This window comes from Pinus tabuliformis, chromosome 1_2, assembly GCF_031772625.1.
Source record: "Pinus tabuliformis cultivar Carrire ecotype Pingquan chromosome 1_2, CPIR1, whole genome shotgun sequence".
Taxonomy (NCBI): domain Eukaryota; kingdom Viridiplantae; phylum Streptophyta; class Pinopsida; order Pinales; family Pinaceae; genus Pinus; species Pinus tabuliformis.
The window spans coordinates 421,649,097-421,662,048 of NC_142298.1; the positions used below are offsets into that span (position 1 = coordinate 421,649,097).

General features: G+C 36.4%; 1 protein-coding gene across 1 annotated transcript; it reads left to right on the forward strand.

Annotated features, from left to right (window-relative positions):
• Positions 1 to 9,828: 9,828 nt before the first annotated feature.
• Positions 9,829 to 12,633, forward strand: LOC149206137 (expansin-like A2). Its single transcript, XM_089393644.1, has 5 exons — positions 9,829 to 9,984; positions 10,089 to 10,198; positions 11,713 to 11,891; positions 12,113 to 12,245; positions 12,344 to 12,633. The coding sequence occupies exons 1-5, from the start codon at positions 9,843 to 9,845 to the stop codon at positions 12,608 to 12,610; spliced, it is 831 nt and encodes a 276-aa protein (XP_089249770.1). The 5' UTR covers positions 9,829 to 9,842; the 3' UTR covers positions 12,611 to 12,633.
• The last annotated feature ends 319 nt before the right edge of the window (positions 12,634 to 12,952 follow it).

Consider the following 12,952-nt stretch of genomic DNA (forward strand, 5'->3'; position numbering starts at 1 on the left):
AAAACAGAGGAATAATCCTTTCGTTACCACAGTGGGACTAGTGTCACGATACAGTAAACTTTAACAGTAGAATTACATCAACAAAGACTAACTCTATGCGTTTGGAAACACGTTATTATAACAAAAACTTCATAACTATTTTCCTATGAAACTACTTCAACTGAGGACACGTAAAAGGATAGCATTCATAAACTTAGCATACTGGTTGCCGAGATTATTAAATCTATCAAAAGTGGCTGTTGGATTCGCATCGTGGGGTAGTCTACAGCTGTCAACATGACCCTAGGGATCTAGGAACGGCCACGAATCCTTCACGTGTTTGAAAACAGAGTCCTGTTGCTGTAGGACTCCTTCATTTAACCACCGTTTGACCACCGTTGACCGCAACTTTCCTTAATGAATCAGGCTGAACCAATAGGACCTGATCGATGTCCAGGTCATTCCTGATCTGCCCATGTGTCTTGTTTTGCCCGATGACACCTGCAACCTAGAGTTTAACAAAAACAGTTGCGGAAAGTGGCTGCATTCCGCAGCTAATGAGCAAAATCTAAGTCAAACAGAAAACACAAAATCATAGTTAGAAAACCACTTAAATGCTCTTTTAGAATCAATATGTAGTTTTCTTTGATAGCTTATGGGGTAATGGTGATGGGAAAAAGTCTAGGAGAATGTGTAGGAGAGATGTAGTTTCAAAGCTCAACAAGTACTTGCTTTTTGTATCATTAAGATTACGACTTAAATAATATATAGGATGTTCAATTCCGTCATGTTCTTGCACTAAAACCATAGCGATGGTTGTATCTACAACGGTGAGATATAGGTTGAAGTTTTTTTGATAGTCAGGAGCATACATTAATGATGCTTTTATCAGGAAATTTTTTAAAGCATCAAAGGAAGCTTGCACAACCTAATCCTAGTGGAAGGGTACCCCTTTTTCAAAAGACGTGTATAACCTTTAGCGAGTTCAGCATAATGTGGAATGAACCTCCTCAGCAAGTTAGCTTTCCTTTGGAGTCTCTGAATCTGAAACAAATTTGAAGGTGGAGGCATGTCAATAATTGCCTGAACCTTAAATGGTTCGAGTCGAATTCCATCCTTAGAAACTATAAAACCAAGCAGTCGACTAGAACCAACACAAAACACACATTTTTGCAGATTGAGTTGTATCTTGTAGTGTTGGCAACGTAAAAATATGGCTCTCAAATGTTGCGGATGGTTAGTCCATTTTCGCGAATGAGCAGGTAGATTGTCGAGATACGGTTGAATGATGTGTTTGATGTCATGGAAGGCATAATTCATTGCCCTCTGAAATGTTGCCCCTACGTTCTTCAAACCGAAAGGTAATTTACAATATGCGAATGTGCCCCATAGACATATAAATGTAGTCTTTGACTGGTCCTGTGGGCGGATATTGATTTGATTATAGCCTGAAAATCCATCCATGAATGAAAAGATTTCGCATTCGGCACATTCATCAATAATCTGGTCGATAAAGGGTGTAGGATAGTTGTCCTTCGGACATGCTTGATTTACATCCCTATAATCGACACACACTCTTATCGTTCCTTGTTTTTTCATCACAGGAACAATATTCGATACCCAATCAGTGAGAGGTACAGGGTAAATGAAGCCAGCATGCAAAAGTTTTTCAACCTTTGCTTTAATGGCAGTGGCTTTCTTCAGATGAACAAGTCGAAGCCGTTGTCGTACTGGTTTGACATCTGGATACATCTTGATTTCATGTTCAACAATTCTCAAGTCAATGCCTAGCATTTCTTCATATGACCATGCAAAGACATCTCTGAATTCGCGAAAAAGAGCACAGTAGTTATCTAGTTCTGATGGAGAACAAGATTTACTGACGTGAATATTCTCTACAATATTAGGTTTGGTCGAAATATTAATGGCTATAGTTTCTTCAATGTTGGACAGATTTCGCTCGAAATCTACTGTATTTACAAAATTTAATAAAAAAAAAACAATTGAAGGGTGACTGAGGTCGTTTGAATAATCTTCTTTGTCATCTCAAAGATGGGAACAATGATGATAATTTTCCCACGGCTTCTCTCCTATCATCATTGATTGGATGATTCCTTCGTCTGTAGAATGTATACGAGACCAAGGATCAGAAGAGGTACCATATTCTAAAGACCTATCTACCCAAATACTTGTTGAGTGAAAACTCAGATTTGCCGCACAAGCCCAAAAAATTGATTGCTACCAAGATTCAATGGGGCTTGGTGGCAACTCTTCACGATGATCCTCATTATCAAAATAGTCGGAACTCTTCTTAATTTCAGATGATGTAGAAGAGATCATATGATAGGTTTCCACCGTGGCCACTTCCGCGAAACTAGATGGAGACGGGAGGGCAAAAGTACCCATTAAGGAAAGGTCTTTTAGGAGACCTACTCCGACATTTTGAAGCGATTGTGAATTTCCATGGATCAATGGAATGCTTCTAGTAGCTTGTGAACTGTTAGCAAAAAAGGATAGTTGGTCAACGATTGTGGTTCCACCTTGGAAAAGAAATGTAATCTTTCTAAAATATGTGGACACAACGACAGCCATAGCATAAACCCAGGGTCTTCCTAGTAAAATATTGTAGTCAAGGAGTCCATCGATGACCTTGATTTTAATCTCTACTGTCTTGTCCCCCAGTTCAACTTGCAAGCTACTTAAAATCCCATACGGAGTGTATGTTCTTCCATCGAACGCTTTTAATGTTGTTGGTGATCGTGACAAGGGTGGTGAACCAAGAGTTTTCCAGCAACTCATTGACATAATATAGGTAGATGCCCCCTCATCAATGATGGTTCGATGAACATTTTTATTGAGGGCTTTTACCTGTATAAGGAAAGCAAGTTGGGCCAGTAACTGTGGTGTATATCCTTTATGATCAAAGGCCACAAGATTGGAATCTGTTGGATCTATCCCACCTATTGCTGATAACAAAGCCTGCTTTTGGGAGGGACAATTTTGCAATACCTCAAGTGTCGACATAGTGGATGGCGATTGAGCCAGATCTTTTACTATATTATAATTCTGAGCAGCTCGAGCACAAGAATTAAATGTCTATTTATGTACAACTCCCTTTGGTGGCTTTATAGTTGATTCAGGAATAATGGGTGGAACAACTTCTAGCAAAGTCGTTGTCGAAGCACCAGTTTGATCAGTATCCCGGTTGTTCAACGACGATGGATTCCCATAATCTTTACTCCTTGTCGATACCAAAGCATCATTTTGATTTTTTTTCCATGGATAGCATAAGCACCTGGGATGTGGAAGCATTATCGGTTGCAACCATATTAGTTTCTGGGTTTGGAAACAGATCAGTCAACACCGCTGAGGTTTTCAAAGCCTTCAAAAGTTTTGAAACTTCATATCGATGTGGAAACTCTCTCGTATAATGCTCCTCGTTACAGATTAAACATGGAAAACGAGGAGGTTTCTTTGTCGCAGTAGGGTTTTCAGATGATTTTTCAGGAGTGGAATTCTCCTGTTTCTTCTTATTGTTTTTCCCTTTCTTCTTGCCCCCTGGTTGCTTTGGATTTTTTCCTTTGTCAGATGACATTGCATTAATCTCTGAGGCAAGAGAATTGTCATTTGCATTTTGACTAGAAATAGCAAGAGCTTGACCAGATGGACCCCTTGTGGTTTGCGTGCTTGAGGCACCGATCACACTGTCACCGACATGAGAGTCCCTATTTGATTTAGGAGGAGGTGGAATGGAAAAAGCTAGTCTAGGAGCGTCAGGAATTTTGTCGTAGAGTGTGCCAGATTGAGTGTAGATCAAATCTAAATATTGGGCACGAGCAATGACTTGCTCTTCAGTGACAACTCCTCCTTTCGCCACGTCCTCAGTGATAGATGGCAATAAGGACTTAATAAACCACTCAGCTAAAAGCTGATCAGGAACATACATCTTTACCATTCGACAACGACGCCGCCACTCATGAATATGATCAGATATGTGAGTGGACATGGTCTGTTTAAAATTGGTAAGGAGTTCTGTTCCAGTTTCGTACCTGATGGGTAACTAAAAGTGGGTTAGAAAAGTAGTGGCAAGGCTGGTGAAGTTATCAAACAAAGCTCTAGGAAATTCAATATACCATTTCGCTGCTGGACCAGTGAGCGTTCTCTGAAAAAGGCGAAGTCTAATCGAATCATCATTTAGAGTGTTAGATGAGCACCACAAATGAAAATTCATTACGTGATTTGATGGATCTTCACCTGGATTTCCATTGAACTTATGAATGTCAGAGGGGAGTTTATGAGGAATCACAGGCCACCAAGGGGCGTATGCAACTGGATCATTCATTAGCCAGTTCAAATCTGGTAATTCTAGAATTGCTACAAAGGGAAACTGTTGATTCAGGTTGGGTGGGGCATACCTAGGATAAGATGGAATCGCCTGAGCAGTAGGTCTTTGCATACCAGCATAATGCATCTATTGTTGGTAACTTTGATAAGGTTGCTGGACATAACTAGTATAGTGTGGTTGTTGATAACCGGTTTGAAAATGCGGCTGTCCATAACCTACAAAGCCTTGTTGCCCAGGTCCTTGGTAGGCTTGATATTGACCAAATCTAGTCTAAGCTTGTAAACCAAGTCCAAACTGAGGTTGGGTTTGCTGGAATTGCGGTTGTTGATATTGTGGCTACCACGGTTGTTGGACCATTTGTTGTTGTCCAATACCGCAAGATTGACCAAGTTGCGGATTGACAATACCCATCGGTGCCTGAGTCGTTCCATATAAAGGAGCACTAACCTAAGGTTGCGGTTGAGTCGTTGAGACAAGTGGCTGTTGCATCACAACCTGAGAGACTTGAGGTTGAGACACAACAGGTTGTGCTTGTGTTTGCGACATAGTCGTAATAGCAGGTGTAGTGGGAATATTCGACACAGGTCAGATCGGTTGTATTTGATATACAACCCTTGGTTGTTCTGGCAGTATTGGTATCCAACCACTAGATGTAATTCCAGCTTGACCTGAATATTGTTGGAAACTCTCATATGGTTGTTCCCTAGGAGGAAACAATGAAAAAGCATATTGCTCTCCATATGGCGGCAGTCTAGTATTTAAAGGATATATCGGTCTTTGAAAACTGGTTTGCCCAAATTGATACTGGTTGGCAGGATCAAATTGCTGAGTTTCAACATAAGAAAGACCAGATGGGACCCCGGATGAACAAATAGGATCAGACCATGGTGTCGAAGCAGCCCCTGAGTAGGCTCCAGCTAGTGATTGATAACTAGCTGGAATAGATGGTGTACCAGAAAACATTGTAGGAATAGCCGCAGGAGGTTTTGCCGCAGTTGCATCAGATGATACATTCCTAGATGTTAATGGATGCTCAGACATGTTTAGTTTATCCAAAAGCTCTCCAAACGATTCGACAGGAACTTGCGATGAAGGAGGATTAAAAGAACTAAACTCAGGAGTAGAAGGATACAAATGAATCCCAGTTCCAAAATGAAACGGGGTACTAAATGGGGAATCCTATGCTATCTCCTCTATAGCAATCAGACCAGGTGGAAGAGGTAGACTGTCAGGTTCGTAAAATATTTCTGGAGCCGAAGAAGGTATAGCTTCTGCAGTGATAGATACTGGAGGGGTGACACCTTCTGAATACTGAATCCTACCCAACATCACCATTTGTCAGTGAATGGTAATCTTGGAATCTTCAAAAACCTCCAAATATGAAATATCTTTCATCCTAGCAAAGTATAAGATTAACCATAAAGCCAATAACTCAGCCCTTTGATTTGTGCCTCTTCAGTTGTTCCAAAAAAAGTTGTATTTGTGGGAGTAGGATAGATGGAGAACCCCTCCACTCCCACAATCAAGATTCATAGAAGCCCCATAAAAAAAAGCCATGGGATAAATCCTTGCATGTCTCTCGAAGTGTTTAACTCTGCGATTGTGTATTTTGTTTGACTCTTATGTTTCCAAGTACTGTCAAACCACTTGTGTGCAATAGAAAGGAAACTATACTTTGCATAAGGAAATCATGTGACCATCAAGGGAATAATGAAACACATAAATTTAGATCTAATACAAGTGGATATTAACAATATATTTAGTTATATAAATAAAATGAAATGGTTGAAAAAAGTAGATAGTCATCAAAATACTTATTCAGCGTTTGTAAATGTGAAAATGTATAACTTGAAGAGTAAAAGTAGGAAACCACAAAGTTAGAAAAACTTGTTTAGTAAGATATATCATCCATATAAAAGTTGTCCTATGTTACAAACAAGAAACATGAAATGTTTTACATACAAACACTTTAACAATGAGAAAATTATTCTGCATCCAAAGAAAATAAAAAACTTACTTACAAATTAAATTAAATAAAATAGTCCTATAAATAAAAAGAGAAAAAAAATCAAGAAAAAAAATATATATAGAAAATTTGCATGCAAATCAAGCAACATAGTAAACACTAATAAATATTAATAAAAACAAAATATTCATTCAAATCATCTTAAAAATTACTAACAACTTTGAAAATATATAAAAAATTTGAAAGTGTTACAAAATTAATTGTAATAATTAAAAACTATAAAATATAAAATATAAAATAAAATCAAAGAAAATTAAATAAAATCGACCCAATATTAAAATTATTGATTTAAAAAAATAAATTAAATAACTGAAAAATAGATGAAAAAGTTCAATTGTTGTTGAAAAGAGATTTGCAGAACATGTTTCAGGGGTTTTTTTGGAAATCACCTCAAATACTATAAACAAATAAATAAAAGACTCAATACTAATCCAACAATTCTATGAATAAACTCTTCACAGCTTTACTTGGTGAGTCAACCATCATTAAATTTCACGGTTTTTATACTTTTCGGCCTTTTTCCTAATATCAAGTGAAATTTTTGACAATTTTGAACTATATTTGATGAGCAAACCACGTTAAAATCTTGAAAGTTTTACAAAATTTTGAACTATATTTGACAATCAAACCACATTCCATCCCTGCACCCATGTATTATGCTTCTCCAATTTCTTTCTTGATATGTGTGGAAGCCAATTAGGATTAAGAACATAATACGTAGGTTGCATTTATCTGAATACTTACGTGTGTAGAAATTGCAACCAACCCAAAGAGATGTCAACCGCGTCTCCATAAATTGCAGCAGCAGATGTAGATTTGCATGAAGTCTCTGGGTTCGAATCAACGACACGGATCATCTGAAAGAGCAAATACACACAAAATCTTCTATTATTCGTGGGGGTAGATCTAAATTCTTGGGATGTTCTTTGAGGTATGATTTAGTGAACACCAGGGAGACGAGTGCTGTTGGCATGATATTAGCTTTCAATATAGGATTCCAAAGCAATTCTCCATAAGAAAATGAGGAACACATTTAAAAAAATAAGAACATACAGGAAGGTGGGTGTACAAAATCAATACTGGGCTATGTCCATCTCAAATGGTAGGAGAATTAGTTGATTCAGAATCATTTGGACACCAACCTTTTTTTTTTGTAGATGTATCATCCAATTGGCTTAAGTTAGCATCCAAGTCACCTGAGATTTGGCCTCAAATCATGATAAAGATGGTTTCATCCAAGTAGCTTTTGCAGACTTTTTTTTAGGGTTAGCAAATTTCATGGGTCACATGGATATCAAATTTGAAATAAAGATTTAAATTTATTTATTAATAAATTATTCTTTTCAATTATAATAAAAAATACTTTATTTGTTTCTAAAGAAATATTATAATTTTCATTCATCAATGTTAAACTAACATAGATTGTTAGAGCTTTGTTTAGGTAGAGACTAATAAATAATACAACCAAATCACATAAATCAGCTTAGCTCTATCTTAATTCCAGAACTATCAAGTGTGAAAATAGATGAAATTTCTCAAGGTGCAAACCTGTTTTTGAGTGCAAAAGTTGAGTAAACTTTGCACCTCTTAAGGAGTACAACCAAATCACATAAACCAACCAAGATCCATCTTAATTCCAGATCTATCAAGTGCCAAGAGAGATGAAATCTGTGCAAACCTGTTTTTCGAGTGCAAAAGTTGAAAAAAGTTTGCACTTCCATAAATTTAATCCCTCTTAGCCCTTATAGATCTATCTTAATTCCAGATCTATCAAGTGCCAAGAGAGATGAAATCTGTGCAAACTTGTTTTTAGAATGCAAAAGTTGAAAAAAGTTTACACTTCCATAAATTTAGTCCCTCTTAACCCTTGATAGATCTAAATTTATGATGAATTTAGGCTAGTTAAATTAAAAAAAATATTTGTTGTGAAAGTAAATATTTGATAAAAATTAAATACTTACCAATTTAATAATTATTAATAATTAAATTTAACTTCTAAAAACTTTATTCCAAAATAGACAAATCTATTAACCTAAAAAAATCTCACATTTATAATAATTTTATACATGCTTTCTCACCGTCATTTGAATCTTTACTCACCACAAACCCCAATTCTTACGAAATTCCATGGAACGGGATATTGTCTCTACAAATTTAAATGAAAGTGATTGGTTCATGCATGATATTTCCATTTATATTGGCTTCATCATTTTCTTCAAAATGCCAAAACACGTTTGGTCAGTCTGGATAATCTACACATAAAGTGATTGGTTCATGCATGATATTTCCATTCATATTGGCTTCATCATTTTCTTCAAAATGTCAAAACATATTTGGTCTAGTCTTGATAATCTTCACATGGATGCAAAAATAGAATATCTACCTCAATGCCTGTCCCACAAATAGCAAGGAGCTAAAGGATTTTGTTATGGAGAAGTTTTGTAAAATGGTATGGGGAAAAGAGTTGGGTAGAAAGAAGAAATATTACATTGAGGAATTCAACCCTACTTGTGATCTACAACAAGAAGAGTTTATTGGAGCTAGCATTTCGTGGAGGGCAAAGGTTCTTATTGTTCAATTAAGGACCAACTCACATCAAATTCAAAGTGAAACTGGATGGTGGAGAAGGCCTAAAGAAGCTACAACAAAAAGAGTTCATTGGAGCTAGCATTTAGTGGTTCTTATTGCTCAATTAAGGACCAACTCACATCAAATTCGGTGTGAACCTAGATGGTGGAAAAGGCCTAAAGAAGCTTGGGAAGAACAAGTGTGTACATTTTGCAGGTCTGAGACTGTGGAATTGGAAAAACATTTCATTTTGGAATGTGACTCATTCAAAGACATGAGAGAAAGTTATGAGAACATGTTAGAATAAGTTTTTTGGCATTGTCTTTTTAGAGAGGGGATTGTTGGAAGGTTGGGTCAACTCATCATCAATTTGAATGAGAAAAAGATTGAATTACAAAAAGCGAAAAACAAAAAAATAATAATCTCATAGACTATTTTTTAGTCTGGTAAAACTTAAAATATCATTTCATTTCACATATAAAATCATAATAACACTTTTTATTCAAATCTTTGTTCAGTAGTTTGAAGCCTTGAATTGCAAATTCTTAAAATATCCTATAATATAAGATTCAAAAAAAGAAAAACATAAAGATACTCAGCGGATATGTTCTTTCCACCCGTTGCCCAAAGCAACTGAAAGTGGCCGACTAGCTACCAACTCTTACGTTACAGAAGAGTTGGGATAAGATTTGGACTGTGGTGGACACGTACGATTACTTGGTGGGATCCTATTTTCTCGTTGGCAGTGGAACAAACAACTGTGGGATTCTATTTTCTCGTTTGCAGTGGAACAAACAACTGTCTCTTGCGTGTAGGTTTAACCCAACGCAACATGTATTCCCTACTCTGCCTCAGTCACTTATAAAACGCCTGCATTGCCATATTGAACATCAATACACAATTTCAATTTCAATTCCCCACATCATGGCTACTGCAAGGCTGCACCAATCTTTCTTCTCCTTACTGAGTCTCCTTATCATATTCCCAAGTGCAGCATTAGCTGCTTGCGCTAGCTGCATCCATCAATCTAAGGTCACCTATTACGCTAATTCAGGGGCCATCAATGGTACTGCCATAATTGTTATCGTTACAAGCTAAATGTACTGGTAATTTGAATTTCCTCAATTCTCTAACGTAACTTTGTTTGCTGTGATTATTATATTATTACAGTGGGTGCATGTGGATTCGGATCATTTGCCAAAATGCTCTACGGTGGCAATGTGGGAGCTGCCACCCCTAAAATATACAGAAATGGAGTTGGATGCAGCGCATGCTACCAGGCAAGCTCGATAAACAAAGTCCTTGTTGGTGTCAAAATGTTTATTATAATGTTCCTCATTTTTTTTTACAGTTGATGCCATGTTTTAATTCTTATTTGCTATTCTTATGTGGACGGTTGTAGATTTTCGAATATTTAGGAAATCTGATGAATATGGGCGAAGTGAAAGTGATAAACACGACTGAAATTGTACATTTTAAAATATTTAGGAAATTTGATGAACATGCCAAGTGAATTGAACACCATCAATTGACCAACATGGCCTAAGAAGAGGGTAGATTTTTAAATATTTCAGAAATCTAACGAATATCGGCCAATTGAAACAGTTGACTTCGTTCCACTTTGCTGATATTTCTGGTCTGAAATTATCATATATATATATATATATATTCAATTATCCATTTTGCTTTAATTATTATATGAAATTTTTATATGTATAAATTGGTGGATGAATTTACAGGTAAGGTGTAAGATTTTAGAATATTTTTGAAATCAGATGTTATGGGCTTAAGTGAAACTGCCAACCTGCATATTTTCCAATACTTCCTAAATCTGAGGAAGATGGACATTATTATATCAGATTTTGATATGTACAAATTGGTGGATGAATTTACAGGTAAGGTGTAAGATTTTAGAATATTTTTGAAATCACATGCAGATGTGCTAAGTGGAACTGCCAACCTGCATATTTTCTAATACTTCTTAAATCTGAGTAAGATGGACAAAGTGCAACAGTTGACCTTGTTTTGTTTATTTGTTAATGTCCATCAAATTTTCCAAATATTTGAAAATCTATTCAATGTTCTGTTTTTAATTATTATATCATATTTTAATCTTGGTTAAATTTGCAATTAAGGTGTAAAATTCTCTAATATCTCATAAATCCCCTGAATATGGCTGAAGTGAAACTGACAAACGTGATCGAAGATTGCAGATTTTCTGGAAATCTGATGAATATGGCCAAGTGAAACAGTTGAGGATGGCAGATTTGCAAATATTTCGAAAATCAGATGAACATAACCAAAGTGAAACAGTTGAAGCAGATTTCTAATATTTCAGACATATAACTAACATAACTAACATAGGCAAAGTGAAGCAGTGGAAAATGACATAGCTTTTTCTAATATTTTGGAAATCTGATAAACATGGACAACGTGAAACAGTTGACAATGACAGATTTTCAAATAGTTTGGAAATCTAACGAATATAGGCAAAATGAAACAGTTGAAGATGACAGATTTTCAAAGTTTTTGGAAATATATTAAACATAAGCAAAGTGAAACAGTTGAAGATGGCAGATTTTCCAATATTTTGGAAATCTGACGAAGGCAAAGTGAAATTGACTTCGTTTCACTTGGCTTGTATCCATGGAATTTCCAAATATTCTAAAATCTACTTAGCTCAGGTTCATCAAATATTCTAAATATTCAAAAATCTACAATCGGCTCAAACTGTCTGTTTTGTTTTAATTACTACATCAGGTTTTGATCATGTATAGATTGGTTGAATTTGCAGGTAAGGTGCAAGAACTCCAAATTATGCACTAAGTCAGGGACAAAGATATTAGTTACAGACCTCACTCAGAACAACCAGACAGATTTTGTGGTAACCCGCAGGGCATTTTTAAGCTTGGCACTCCCACAGAAGGGCCGTCAACTACTCAGGGACGGGATTGTAGATATTGATTATAAAAGGTAAATCATTTAATTTTGTGTGGTTTATTCGATATTGTAGATTTTGAAAATATTTTAAAATCTAAGGATTGGAAAAGAAGTTAAATCTACTTTATTAATCTCATGAAAATTTCCCAAAATCTACCATCAGAGATATTCCCTCAATCTATCTGGTTTAGACCTTATTTAATTAGTGAGACTACTTTAATTCTTTAGTGAGACTAATTTGGTGGGGAATGTAGGATCCCCTGTGAATACAAGGGCCAGAATTTGGAGGTGAAGGTGGATGAAAGTAGCCAGTATCCTTACTATCTTGCTGTCCAATTCTTATACCAGGGAGGCCAGACAGACATAGTTAACGTAGATGTTGCTCAGGTAAATTAGTCCATTGCATTAATTTCTGAATAATGCATCCATTAATTTCTGAATAATGACATTAATTTCGGAACAATTAATATGTAATCTGTTTGCAGGTGGGTAGTTTTGAGTGGCATTACATGACACGCAACCATGGCGCAGTTTGGGTCATACAGAGCCCACCACGGGGTGGTCTTCAGTTTCGATTTGAGGTTACAAGTGGGTACGATGGGAAATGGTTGTGGGCGAGAAAGTCTGTGCTTCCCTCCGAGTGGAAATCAGGGCATGCCTATGATTCTGGTCTTCAGATCACTGACACTGCTTTGGAAAATTGTCATCCATGTGGCGACCATCATGATGCGGAGTGGACCGACTCACCATGAATATGCCCTTCACAGACTGAAAAGCAACTAATGCTAGATATGTAGTTTCTTTTTCCACGCACTTGCATCAGCTTTTCACATAAACATGCTGAGTTAATGGTTGATAAACAATGTAAATGTATGGTAACATTGGAAAAAATAAATATATGGAAACCTTCTCTCAAATACCCTTTGGGTGTTCTTCAGATTTATGTAATCTGACACAATCAGGCACCATGACTGTTAAAACACTGAAGATCCCAAGTGCAACAATGCCAAAGATATATCCCAGGCACCATGACTGTTAAAACACTGAACATCCCTGGTGCAATATTGCCATCAATATATCCCAATATCAATTCC

What these genes read in the sequence shown, in the direction of transcription:
- LOC149206137 (XM_089393644.1), top strand. Translation starts at nt 9,843, where the DNA reads ATGGCTACTGCAAGGCTGCACCAATCTTTCTTCTCCTTACTGAGTCTC. An exon ending in TAATTCAGGGGCCATCAATG is followed by an intron (nt 9,985 to 10,088) that starts GTACTGCCATAA and finishes ATATTATTACAG; the next exon opens with TGGGTGCATGTGGATTCGGA. An exon ending in GATGCAGCGCATGCTACCAG is followed by an intron (nt 10,199 to 11,712) that starts GCAAGCTCGATA and finishes TTGAATTTGCAG; the next exon opens with GTAAGGTGCAAGAACTCCAA.